Below are 13,776 nucleotides of genomic sequence, written 5' to 3' on the forward strand. Positions count from 1 at the left end.
CATAGTAGTGTCATAGATAAATCATAATCCTTTCTCCTTTAAAATCACAAATGAATGAAAAATATCACTTTAACACAATTTATCCCTTTTTCACTCTAAGTGTATTAATTTATATGTGCAGAGTACATTCCCAATGCATTGTTACAGAAAAATCATAATCCTCTCCCTTTTAAAATCACCAATCAATTTTTTCATTCTCCCTTTAAAAAGACGAACGATACTACTACTTCTTCTTCTTCTTCTTCTTCTTCTTCTTCTTCTACTCCATCTACATCTTCTTCAGACCAAGTAAAACTAATACCCCCATCGTTAGACGTACATCAAACGATGTGGCTAAAAAGGATAGTACATAATCCAAAATGGATGTCGCAACGGTAATAAAAGCACCATCTAGTACATATATAGGGTGAAATTATTTCCTTTAAGAAATGAAATGGGTATTTCCTCACATAAAAATCGACACGCACGGGCCTAGATCATTTCGGAGGCTCTGAGTAAATTATTATTAGTGTACTAAACGTAACGAAATATTATTAGTGTCCTAATGTAACAAAATATTATTAGTGTACTAAACGTAACGAAATGTTATTAGTGTACTAAACGTAACGAAATATTATTAGTGTCCTAATGTAACAAAATATTATTAGTGTACTAAACGTAACGAAATGTTATTAGTGTACTAAATGTAACAAAATGTTATTAGGGTACTAGATGTAACAAAATTTTATTAGTGTACTTCAAGTAACAAAATATTATAAGTGTACTAAACGTAACGAAATTTTATTAGTGTACTTGATGTAACAAAATTTTGTTAGTGTACTGTTTCAAAATATCATTAGTGAACTAAATTTAACCAAATATATTAGAATTATTATAGTAATAACTCTCATTTCAATTTATCCTTTCCTTTACCGTTAAAATTTTCCATTTGTAGAATTATTCTAGCACGAGTAGATCTATGTATTGAATATAGTTTCAAAGAAACAAAGGCATATATTGAAGTCTTTATGGACCTTCACCACATCAACCCCAAAACATTTACACAAAATATCGAAGATTGCAACTTTATGCCAAATTGGCAATATTTGGCAAATTAGCATTTGCGAGGTTGGACCCAAAAATAAAAAGGGCTACAACCCCAAGAAAAAGCTGAAAGAACTGTTTTTGTCTTATTTTTGTTATTCGGTAGGTCACATTTCTGATTTCTTTGCTTCGCTACAACTTTGTTTCAACCCCAAAGTGACTTAGATTTTAAGATATACTGTCCTTATCAAAGTTCCAATGGACGTGAAAGGTTTATTTATTTTTTTGGGGGGGGGGGGGTTATAAGACGACCATGTGACCCATTGAGTTCAGAACATATATCCTTCTAGAGTTCTATTTGGATATCGGGTTTTCGCGCTCGCGCGACCATCGTTTTTGAAATTATGGGACGGACGGATAACTTTATCATTAGGTGGTGGCGCCATCTATTTCACTTAAAAACACATATTTGTTACTATGGCGTCTGCTATAATTTCTTGATATAGATAGGAAATGTTTCGAAACCGCTATGAGAATGGAAGTAAATTGCTAGATTCGAGTAAAAACAGAGAAGGAACTGCATTAACCGATATAGTATATGTATTTTTGAGCTTTCGTGATAGTCAACTTGACAAAAATGATCACCGCAAATGTCTTTTTTGGAGTCCATTCAATTCCATTAATGGCCTGACACCATTGTTTTGGTAATTCCGTTTTTTTATTTTGTAGGGAATCTTAATGGTACAGTTCAAATAGGGTTGAACTATCTAAATATTTATTAATTTTTATACGTTATGTCACAAAACATTTTTATTTCTACCAGTGTTGACACACTTTTCTACTGAGCATTTTCGACCCATTTTAAAATTTAATACATTTTCACATTATGTGTTACTTTAATAACTAATAGCATATTATTCCCAAGTAAAAACACGCATTTAAAAAGAAATTGATCAATATTCCATTTATTAAATAACAAATTTTATTTATTAGGCTCCACTTACTGTTTTTCAATTACCTAACTTTCATATTTCGCGCTTTACTTCTTCCTAAGCCTAATTTTCAAACTCAAGCTGCGGCGATTTTGCGGGGCGCTTTCCCACAAAATCGTGGGAAATTCTTTTAAGCTTCTCACGTAAAGCGACAGATGGCGCTAACGACTAATGATAAAGTAATGAAATTCGACGAATCCGAGTACGCGAGGAGGAAATTCAACAAAAACTCTAGAAATACATATATTAGAACTCAATGATGTGACCTTAGTGAAAATGCGTTCAATGTGTAAAAGATATTATGCAAAAAAATTTCAAAGTTTGGTATTGTTTTGACATTACAAGATAAATTCCTTGCTTTGGCATTACAATACAAATTCATTGCTTTGACATTTCAATATATATTCGTTGCTTTGACATTACAATATATATTCATCGCTTTGACATTAGAATATAAACTCATTGCTTTGACTTTGCAATATAAAGTCATTGCTTCGACAATACGATATAAACTCATTTCTCATGTATTTTAAAAACTAGAAAATTACCATAAATGTCAACGTTTGAATTACAATAAAATTATAACGAAAATCGATGTGACTTACAATGTCAACGTTTGAATTATAATTAAATTACAACGAAAATCGATGTGACTTAACAATGTCAACGTTAGAATTATAATAAAATTACAACGAAAATCGATGTGACTGTCACTTAAAAATGTGAACCGATTGTAGTTGCATTTTGTGGACTGGACAATATAAAAATGAACATTCGTGATCTCGCCAGCACGTTCGTGTTACAACCATACGATAAGGCGAACGTTCATTTTCTCGATTGTTGTAAAGTTTTAAAGTTGTTGGAAATGACTTGGAAAAATTTCAGCAGCCGAAATATAACTTTAGGAATTTTGTTTTTGATCTTATCTTGTTACCTAAGTGCTGGGCATAATTATAAAGGAAAAGATTACAGTGCCAGCCCATCAGCCGGAATCAGTAAGTATAAAATTTAATTTTATATATATTTCGGGAAAGTGGTTTCTTTGTTTGTATGTCTGAATCACACTTCATTATACAATTTGACCAAACTGCTTGGTTGATATCAGTAACACTTGGGAAAGTTTTTACCTCTCCGAGTGACGATGACGTCACGGAGAGGTATTACATTGAACTTTTGTGTGTGTCTGTCACCGCGTTTGCATTTGGCAAATCGGAGCAAACGTGTTCACAGAAAGCAATTTTTGGCTTCTACCCCCATCGTTAGGATTAAGAAGTACGCGGTGATCGGCAAGGGTTACGAGAATCGTCACGGCTCCCAATGGCCGGGCTTCCACCAAAGGTTCATGCAAGTCTTATCATTTATTGTGAATAAATCGCCTTATACACCTTAGCTTTCCAAAAATTATTAGAGAGTCATACGCTAGAATTCAGACGTCAACAATAGCTATGTTTAATGTGATTTTAGAAATAAATTTTCTTACAACGATTTAACTAGAATTAAGGTAAATTATTGTCGATTAAAATAATCATTATCAATTATATTTATTTAATTATTTAAGAAAAACCTCTTAATTGCGTCTCGACTCGGAGAGGTTAATTTTGGTTTCCCAACTTGTTAGTTGAGTTGCGCAAGTTTGGGACAGATTCGAACCCATAGTCATTAAGCCTGTTAGGAACGTTCTCTTCAAGACCCGTAACAGTTGAGCTTTATTATTAACCTCTAATTCAGCATCATTTTATTGAATTTCAAAGTTGTCAAAAACCTAACGCCTATAGTTCATATGCTACGATTGTATCTAAAGACAATTTAGTGTTTAGGAAACTTTTTCCGATTTTCATCTCCTCAAAAACATCTGGGCATTAGGTACACATAATCCATGACCATTTCCACCGCCATATTGACGAATTCATCAATAATGTGACATCCCCTCTAGGCGTATAGGGCAAGAAATTGAAAATTGAACGAATATAATTCAACAACGAAGCACCTGATATTAACACCAATCAGAGACCTGCACGGGCCGAGTTTTTCAGGCCCGATCCGAGCCCGGCCCGGGATTTAGCATTTTGAAAAAGTCCAAAACCCGGCCCGGGTCCGAGTTTATAGTTGGTATTCCGGCCCGGCCCGTTACACGCATTAACCAAGCCCGACCCGACACATTGCATGAGTCGTGTATTATTCATTTCTTTTGATAATTGCTCGTCACAACGTCACATTTGTTCTTAGAAGCTTAAATTCATTTAAATTATCTTTCATTTGAATTTTGGATTAAAGGAAAATCAAATTCGGCCTGGCCTGAATTTTGAAAAATTAAGAAAAGCCCCGCCCAGCCCCTTAATTTCCAAAATTTGAAAAGCCCGGCCCGATGAAATTTTCAAATGTAGAAAGCCTGGCTCGGCCAGACCCGATCGGAACGAATAATGTAGTTTATATGTTATATTAGCCAAAATGTTAGATGGTAACTCATCTGACATATTTTTGCTTTGAAATAACGTATATCATCCAATCTGATATATCTGGGGCTTTGAAAATTTTATTTTGCACGATGTCTTCATACAGGAGCCGTTCAATTAGGGGAAACAGACACGTCCAGTATAATACTTCTCCATGACGTCTTTGTACTTTTTTATTATAGGCGTGTGTCCGGAGAAGAAATCTCATTGCTATGACTTAAAAAAGGACACCCTAGACGAAGGATGGAGTCAAAAGTTACATGAAAAATTGTGGGGTTTTGAATGTTATTCAAATTTGGTAAGATTCGACAACATGAACATTTGCGGAGGAGTTTTAAAACGTAAATAGATCCTTAGTATTTTTTATAAACATATGGTAGTTACTAGCGATTCAACTCTGAAATGGTTTTGGTTTAATCCTGGCCAGGGTCTTAAGGGACTTGTTGATGGGCCAGTCCCATCAGCGTTGACCACGTGTTCGCAGGTGGCGCCCTATCCCCAAATTATATACCATATCTCTCACCTCAAATTTTTCCCTGATTAATCACACCACCGAAACATGGTCAGTCCTGACTGCGGGATTCAGAACCAATTTACGTTGAAAGCTATTTTGAAATAACAAACAACATCTAATGAAACATTTTAACGAATGATTATACCAGTCTCGAAAGGTACTTGCACTGAAGACGATGATAACGAGTGGAAAAAATGCGACAAGGCTTGCCGAGAACTGCACCCGAAGTTGGCGGGAGATTGCACTAAAGGACGAGAAAAGGGAAAAGAACGATGCGTGTGTTTCCACGCCGATATTGGGTTTTGTTCCTAAGAGGATGTTGAGGCTGGAGTCGCTTGTCAAAGAAGAGGCGACGCTTTCAGTGGAAATCGCAAAGGAATGATGAATGATTTGAAGTGCAGGAATGACTTGATGAGATATCCAGATGTTACAGTCTGCGCTGCTAAACCACTGAGTAATTTCTGAACATCTTTATCTCCAGTTAGAGGAATGTATAGATAGTAGCGGTTATGAATGGCTATCTTCGGTCACTTGTTTCATATGGGGAAATGGGCGAGGGATGTAGTTTGTATTTTGCCCTCCCTTTCTCTTTAAACATCAAACTGTAGAACAATGAATACCCCTAGCTTCCATCATGTCGATTTGACTTAGCTTTTACCCAACAAGTCTATGACGCGTTTTGCGTAGTTCAAAGACCCAATTATAAAACCCCGTATTTACTGTTAAGGCCCACGGTGGAAGAAGTAGGCTAAGATTAGCCTACTTCAAGGATAAATTGATAATCAACCATTAAATTTAGACGTCTAAAAGTCTCCATGACAATTATACGCGTAGCCATAAATTTATGATGTACCATTAAGTTTCTAGGTCTGAATGTTATCTATTCTGCAGTCTCAAATCCGTCTCACCCTAACACTACCGCCGTACTCTTATTTTGACGTCAGGGGGGGAGGGGCCATAAAAAACTTCTCCTTGATTGCCGGCGAGGTTTTCGTTCCGTAATTTAATTCTACCCTAAAATTTTAATACAAAAGCATGAACGCTTTAAAAACCATGGTAAAAAACTTCTTCGTCTTTTGTCCTGGTTTTTTATTTTAAACGAAAAAAGATCAGTGGAAAAGTACCGCGTGATTCGCGTAAAAAACTTAGGTTGGAGCTAGCGGGAGAAAAAAGTTGTATTTTTTATGTAAAGGAAAGGGGCAAGAGAGGTTCCACCAAAGACCTATAATGGCATTTAAAGAGGATTGTTCGCTTATGTTTCCAAGAATTTTCAAAACCACATATTCGTTTTCAGGCAAAACGATAAAGATACGAGAAGACTGTCATTTGAGTTAAAACCTTTTAAATTTTTTTTAGATCAGAGTGGTATCGACTGTACACTTAGCGATAAAAGTCCGTTAGGAAATTGGAAAGCCTGCGATGAAAAATGTATCTCTATTCACTCTTCTTTGGGCGGAGATTGTAGCAGTAGCGGACAATGCGTTTGCATTTCTGCCAAGAGAGTCCAACAATTTCGCAAGGGTTAAAGATATTGACGTTAGAAAACAGATTAATTATTGAAATCTGTATTTTACTTTACCGAAATAAAGGTTAAGCGTAAAACCATTTTTGCTTGTTTATTTGCGAACGTATGTTTTGGATTAAAATATTTTTTTCGCTTTCCGTATGATTCTTTCCGTAGCATTCTTGTAATGTTTTTTGTAATATACCCTTTCCAAGACGAGAGCAGCAGTATCGTCTTTTTGATGTAGGGTTAACAGGGAACATCCGGTATGTGAATCCAAAGACGTTAGGTAGGGCTTAAAAGTTACTAGTCCACCAAAGTCCTGATTGTTTGGGTCACTATTATCGTAAAAATATGCTTAATCCGAATAATGATGATGTATGATTTTGGCTACACGTTGGCGGTAGCACATCTTATTACTTACTATTTTATTTATAAATATTATAACTAAATGAGTTTACTTGGATTAACGAATGTTTAATTATCGCCAAGGATAATTGCACCCTGTAAGCTTTTTTTGGCAGTTAGGTTTTCGAAAACCGTAATTATTACGGTCGGAAAAACCCGTTTTGTGAAAAAGTGAATTCTACAACTTTTTGAGTGATAACTTAACGGTAACTTTTTAGGCTCAAAGGCGTTTTTTGGGACTTTACGGATTAAAAAAAAAAGGAATTTTAAAGACTATTTCAAAAATACTTCTAAATTGATAACATTGGTATTTATTTTTGGTGGGAATTTTACGGATTCAGAACCGTCCTGAATTTGAATTCATCATATTTCCCAAAAACTCAATATTTTTTACTTCCACCTTTTCTTATTTGCAAAAATTCTCTTTGCTTATGACGTAACGAAAAGGCTATGTTAGGGTATCTGTCCAGTGGTAAAGATATTGTCGTTAGAAAACAGATTAATTATGGAAATCTGAAATAAAGGTTAAGCGTAAAATCATTTCCGCTTGTGTTCATAGTTTTTTTGAAGGATATAAAGATACATATTCATATCAATGAAGTATGTTGAAGAGTACGTTATTTATTTTATAATAATAACATCATTTTATTTGCGAACGTATGCTTTGGATTAAAACATTTTTACGCTTTTCGTACAGCCTTATAGCATTCTTGTAATGTTTACCTAATATACCCTTTCCGAAAGGAGAGCCGTGGTATCGTCTTCTTGATTTAGGGTTAAGACGGAACATCCGGTATGTGAATCCAAAGACGTTAGATAGGGCTTAAAAGTTACTAGTCCTAAGGATCAACACACCTAATGTTCCATCTTAAAACAACAAGGTAGTCGAACAAGAAACTTCATTTTACCGCCTGTGAGAATTCAACCAATCCCGTAGGGGTAAGAGGTTCGAATTAACAGACGCGAATAAAGCAATGTCGGCGCAGTAGTCTTCGCTTTTAAAACAAATTAAATGCTAATTTTTTTTTGTAATATGACATCATTCATTTATTTTTTATATTTCTCCTTTTATATTTAGAAAAAAGGCCGTTATTTAAGGTATAATGTTATGTTACCTCACCTTTAAATACTATTTTGACTAATTAGTTAGAGAAAGCATCGAAAACAAATAATTAAGAAAGAACATACATTGAAAAACCTAGAATTGAGATATAACTGTAAAAATAGTGTATTAACCCTAATTATCCAAAAAAATTTGGGTACCCACTCCGATAACTATTCGTCCTAACTTTTAATACCCGACTGTTACCCGACAACCATTTTTTTCGGCTAAGCTTAATTACCCGAAGACCAGACAAAAATTCGGGAACCCACCCGATACCCGAGAACAATATTTTTGATTGCCCGAACCCGATTCGAAATTGAAAAGTCAATACCTGCACACCTCTACTAATTACTTACAGCTAGACCCTCACCCATTATAATCATATTGAAGTTATTTTAGTATTACCGGGGCCTCCGGAATGAACTAGGCCCGTGCGTGTACGTGGGGACATATCCAGTTTCATAGAGGAAATATTTTTACCCTTTGTGTGTACGAGGTGTCGCTTTTATGACCGTTGCGACCGGGGTCTTCCATATATTATCATTGATATTTTAGGGGCCAATTATAAAACTTTTATGAAAGAGAAAGGTTTCACCTTTAAATTAACGTAATTTTTTAGGGGATATTCACCTTTTATTGAATCTACTTGTTAGATTGTATGGACAAAAAAATTAATTATGAGATTTTAACATCGTTGTTTTTTAGTAAAACAAAACTTCTTGAAGTTGCTAATTCACAGTTTTCATATACCATTAGAGGATTTTTTACCCCTTCATAACCTTTCATTTTATAGCTTTAACTTTTTTATCCTATACTTCTTTGGAATGATTGTTTAATAAAGGTCTTCGGAAATTTTCTAAAACATTTTTTCACTATCCGCGACCTCGGCTTCACCGCTCTACATCTATACCTTGCCCTAATATTGTAGCAGTCGACGGGGTCATGACGCTGAACTTATGTTTATCTTACGGTACTAAAAGCGCCACCAAGCGGGAAAACACGGCGAAATATTAGTTAAAAAAATATTCTCGCTTCGCTACACGCATGGGCCTAGTTCATTTCGGAGGCTCCGATTTAAGTTATTTCATAACAAATATTGAAATATATATTATACACAATGTACAATTTGTCAATATGAAAATTTTAATCACATACTAAAAAAAGTACAGTGGAAAAAATTAATATGGAAATGAGTTTGATGAACCAAAACTATGAATGATGAAAGCTGGGTACAGAATTAGGCGTTTTGCGTGCTCATAATCACTGTGATGTTTTCTCCCTTCAGTAATATACGTCCTGTCATAAAAAAATAAATTATGTTAGTGATAATGTGCCTAAACATTTGAACAAAATAGTAGATTTAAAAAATAATATTCAGGTTCTCTATGTAACATTAAGATCTTAGTTGATCCTTTAAAGTTTACCCACATTCATTTTGTAAATTTAATTTTAAAGTTTAATTCAAGTTAAGATAAAGGAAACTTTCAGATTACATAACATTATACCTTAAAAGAACGGCCTTTTTCTAAATATGAATCATCTCTTATTACAAAATAATTAGCATTTAATTAGTCGACTTAAAAACGAGGACTATTGCGCCACCCGCCATTGGTTAATTGGCGTCTGCTAAATCCAACCACTTACCCCTAGGGATTGGTTGAATTCTCACAGGTTGAGAGGGGTAAGGGTTAGAGGTTATGTTTAGCAGTACTCCTTGTTTTTAAGACTAATTAGATGTTATCAGGGATAGATTTAATTTTAGAAGTAGGAATGGAGAACAGAGTAATGTGGGCGCACGTCAAAGTCCCGGACCCCCTTGTCCGGGACGGAGGGAGTTATGAAGGAAGAGGCGGGTCATAGCGCCAGAGGTAAAAAGGAATTACATATTTTTCACCGTCCCCGTCAGCAACGTCATCAAAACGTAGTTTAAGTGAGTCAATAAGATAATTTAAACTTTTCGTTATGTGTTGGAGGGAGGGGCTCTATACTGGTCTATGAATCAGACTGAAGTAAATACTAACCGCTCTCCATTCCTACTTCTAAAATTAAATCTATCCCTGATGTAATAAAAGAACCTTTTTTTCATTTTTTCTTTTATATTTAGAAAAAGACTGTTCATTGAAGGTATTATGTTATGTTACCTTAACTTTTCCGTTAATTATAAAAAATTACAATCTAAAATCCGGGGATAGTTGTTGAAGTGTAGGCCTATGTCAAAAGCTCTTAAAAAAATTTGATATTTTAGCAATACATCGACTAAACTAGTATAGCCCATGGACCTATAAATGGATACCATCTTCTACCACGACCTCACAAATATTGATTCTTCACATTTGTGAGTGGAAGAACTGAAAATTTACCTATACTACGCCGCTGCTTGGTCTTCATGTGAATTTCTTCGGCTTCATCCAGAACTAAATTCATGTATTCATCAAAACCCTAGGTGAAAAACAAACAAACCACCTTCAGATAATCTGGTTTAAGATTTTCAAATTAAATTTAATTCTGAAATTTCCAGGTTGAGAAGAAGATAATTCTTGTGGGGGAATGAAAACATTCAAAAAGTGCCCATGATTCTCTCTGAACTCTCATGAACACAAAGGAAGTTCCATAAATAGTGGTAGGACTGAAGTACAGTGGGTTCTATGGTTGATTTTGAGTCAAAAATGTTCTATGACATTTTTTCCGTAAGCAAGTTATGATTTACTTAAATTACCATTGTCTTTTGGGTTTCTTACTTAAATTTTAAGCTAGATTCCCACTTGACCGAAAAAACCCGGCGGAAATCACGCAGCCAACGGTAGAAATTTTAACTTACGCCAGCGTCCAGCGGTAGACCGTTCACACTACGACTGAATTTTTAGTTCGGCGGTAGATATTTTTGGGTCACGTGACAGATTTGAGTGGTTTCCACAACATCTCTTTCGCACTCTGAATTGGTATCTTTGTCCCCTGGTCGCTTCGATCGTACAAGAAGGGATATTTTCTAGCCTCCTCACTAAATTCTTTCCTATTAACTTCTAATCTCTTTTTACTTCCATTAGTTTCAATTTTCTTTCTTGGTGGCAAGTTTAAGCTAAGCCTTGGTCAACCACAAAAAATGGCGGCTAAAAAATCTATCTCGCGTATGCGTGCGCACTTGAAATTTATGACGTAGGATAATTTCATTGGCGTAACGCCGAACACGACCGAAAAAATAGAACACAACTTACGCCCGGCCGAACGGTAATTCCGTCGGGCTCAACGTAAAGATTTTTCGGTCGAACCCCTTTCTGTCGGGTTTCCGTCGTGTTTTCCGTCGAGTGGGAATCTAGCTTTAAGGGTCATCTGTAAAACGCTTCAATACTCTTAAAATGCCATAGAACATTTTCAATTCAACATCACCCAAAGAATCCTACCAGCCTTCTTGGAACACCCAGTAAAGAGGGCTTTCATTTTGGTGAATACTACGTAGTATTCACCAAAATACGTACGTCTTAACTCTGTTTTGGCAGCCATATGGTGGGTTTCAGCAATGCGAGTGCATTCAACCCGCCAGTGTGACAGTGTAAATTATGTCACAAATCTTGGGTCCTCCCAAAACCAAAAGCTCTCTATTAAGAGTAAAATCAAGTAACAAGGTTCATACAACTTTTGGAAAACTTATTTCCTTGAGTTTTCCAGGTTTTTAGCCATATATTTCCCCGAGTTTTCCAGGTTTCTAGCCATATATTTCCCTGAGTTTTCCAAGTTTTTAGCCGTATATTTCCCTGTTTTCCAGGTTTTTAGCCCTATATATTTCCCTGAGTTTTCCAGGTTTTTAGCCCTATATATTTCCCTGAGTTTTCCAAGTTTTTAGCCGTATATTTCCCCGAGTTTTCCAGGTTTTTAGCCATATATTTCCCCGAGTTTTCCAGGTTTATAGCCGTATATTTCCCCGAGTTTTCCAGGTTTTTAGGCATATATTTCCCCGAGTTTTCCAGGTTTATAGCCATATATTTCCCTAAGTTTTCCAGCTTTTTAGCCATATATTTCCCTGAGTTTTCCAGCTTTTTAGCCATATATTTCCCTGAGTTTTCCAGGTTTTTCGTCAAAAATTTCCCTGAGTTTTTCTGATTTTTAGCTGTACATTTCCCTTAGTTTTCCAGGTTTTTAGCCACACATTTCCCTGAGTTTTCCAGGTTTTTAGCCATACATTTCCCTGAGTTTTCCAGGTTTTTAGGCTTTTAGCCCTATATATTTCCCTGAATTTTCCTGGTTTTTAGCCCTATATATTTCCCTGAGTTTTCCAGGTTTTTTCCCATATATGAATTAATAACAACCTCACAAATTTCCCTGAATTTTACTAAAAAAATTTAATTTCCCTTAGTTTATGGTCAACTATTTATTTCTCAGTTTCCCAGGTTTGTATGAACCACGAGTAAAGTTCAGCAGTTTTTGCCTTTTCACCCTCCTTTTAGGCCTAAATCAAGGAACCCTGGGAATCCTTATTTCATTTATGAGATACTGGGAAGACACTTAAAAGTTTCAATGCAAAATAGGTTCAGCATGGAAATTTCAGTTTGGTTTCACAAACTGCTTCTCAACTTACAATAATATGACCTTCTATTCTGAGGTTAACATTTTCATACAGCCAAACTTGAATTCTTGCTCTCTAAATTGGAAGAAAAAATTTTAGACCCGGGAATCTACTCACCAATTTAAAAATATGTATTACTTACATTTTGCAAATACCTAAAAATTAGGTTCTGAGATATTAAGCTAAGGAATCTGAATTTTTAAATATTATATCACTATAAACTGTTGTAGGAGGACTTATTTGTAACCAGACATGTAAAAAACAGAAAGGCTTATAAATTCTACAGCTAAATTTACATCTAATTTTGTATTAGGGAGTTAGTTAGCCCTGGGAAGACTGAAGAAATCGCGGGACCCCTCAAGACAGCACTACAAGCAATACAGGCCCCCTAAAAAGCATGGGCCCAAGAGAAAGTGGCCAAATTCCCCCTCTCTTGATCACCCTGCAAAATATTGCTACCTTTTCCAAATTATTGCTAATTTGCTTATTCAATGCCATCTTTTCAAAATACTGCTATATTAGTTTCATTCCACCCATAAAAGAGGCGCTCTTTAGCCATTCATGATTTGCTAGGGTGGCCGTTAATTTACCACACTTCACTTCCTAACTGCGTTACAAAACCTCATTCAAACCCTTCCAGAAACTTAAAGATTAGGTACGGTTCAAAAAAAGAATCAGTTCACTACCGCTTAAACTCTCTATTTTCAAAATCAGAACACGTAAAAACCTTCATTATCAATGTGTTCAAACAGAACAAACAATAGAAGAATCATTCATAAAAATGCTTTACCTTAAGCCTTGGCCTTACATAAATATTTTAATTATTTCACTATCATGATAAAAGGATACAATGGGCTGAACCATCACCTTCTGAACTTTTTGACCACCGCCTTTATACGACATTTTGCTGTGAAATTTTTATTCAAAATTAATAAGGAAATTTAATAATTAACTTCAACCGGTGGATGAAATTTCTTCGAATCGCCTCTCGTTAGAACCGGAGATTACTAGAGAAAGTGTACAGCATTAGACATAAGCCGATTTTCATTGGCTGGAGCTACTAGCCATCTGCCGCTATAGAGTAATATTATTGTAGGCCAAGCTGCAATTAAGGCTTTGTTTAAAACAGATTTATTGCACCTCTAATAAAACTACTCCATGGATAAAGGCACATGGGATAGGGGGATACAGGCTGAGATATTCAAAATGGTACTGCAGC

The 13,776-nt window shown here is 35.5% G+C and overlaps 2 protein-coding genes across 4 annotated transcripts; one reads left to right on the forward strand and one right to left on the reverse strand.

The window, feature by feature from the left end:
- The first annotated feature begins 4,590 nt into the window (after positions 1-4,590).
- Positions 4,591-6,586, forward strand: LOC149616667 (uncharacterized). Of its 3 annotated transcripts, none has more exons than XM_089856866.1 (3): positions 4,591-4,809; positions 5,131-5,436; positions 6,339-6,586. In XM_089856866.1, the coding sequence occupies exons 2-3, from the start codon at positions 5,361-5,363 to the stop codon at positions 6,506-6,508; spliced, it is 246 nt and encodes an 81-aa protein (XP_089712992.1). In that variant the 5' UTR covers positions 4,591-4,809; positions 5,131-5,360; the 3' UTR covers positions 6,509-6,586. The 3 variants fall into 2 exon arrangements, 2 of the variants coding, with proteins under 2 accessions (XP_089712993.1, XP_089712992.1); XM_089856867.1 differs by having other exon boundaries at positions 4,896-5,436.
- Positions 6,587-9,119: 2,533 nt separating this feature from the next.
- Positions 9,120-13,580, reverse strand: SmE (Small ribonucleoprotein particle protein SmE). Its single transcript, XM_089856694.1, has 5 exons — positions 13,407-13,580; positions 12,700-12,726; positions 12,570-12,632; positions 10,360-10,438; positions 9,120-9,295 (listed from the first exon to the last, which is right to left on the reverse strand). The coding sequence occupies exons 1-5, from the start codon at positions 13,458-13,460 to the stop codon at positions 9,237-9,239; spliced, it is 282 nt and encodes a 93-aa protein (XP_089712820.1). The 5' UTR covers positions 13,461-13,580; the 3' UTR covers positions 9,120-9,236.
- Positions 13,581-13,776: the final 196 nt, after the last annotated feature.

Source organism: Phalangium opilio, unplaced genomic scaffold, assembly GCF_054372755.1.
Source record: "Phalangium opilio isolate 3A_F unplaced genomic scaffold, DU_Popi_V2 ptg000217l_1, whole genome shotgun sequence".
Lineage (NCBI taxonomy): Eukaryota > Metazoa > Arthropoda > Arachnida > Opiliones > Phalangiidae > Phalangium > Phalangium opilio.

What these genes read in the sequence shown, in the direction of transcription:
- SmE (XM_089856694.1), bottom strand. Translation starts at nt 13,460, where the DNA reads ATGTCGTATAAAGGCGGTGGTCAAAAAGTTCAGAAGGTGATGGTTCAG. An exon ending in AGGTGATGGTTCAGCCCATT is followed by an intron (nt 12,727 to 13,406) that starts GTATCCTTTTAT and finishes TTAATATCTCAG; the next exon opens with AACCTAATTTTTAGGTATTT. An exon ending in GAATAGAAGGTCATATTATT is followed by an intron (nt 10,439 to 12,569) that starts GTAAGTTGAGAA and finishes TTTTTCACCTAG; the next exon opens with GGTTTTGATGAATACATGAA.
- LOC149616667 (XM_089856867.1), top strand. Translation starts at nt 5,361, where the DNA reads ATGATGAATGATTTGAAGTGCAGGAATGACTTGATGAGATATCCAGAT. An exon ending in CTGCGCTGCTAAACCACTGA is followed by an intron (nt 5,437 to 6,338) that starts GTAATTTCTGAA and finishes AATTTTTTTTAG; the next exon opens with ATCAGAGTGGTATCGACTGT.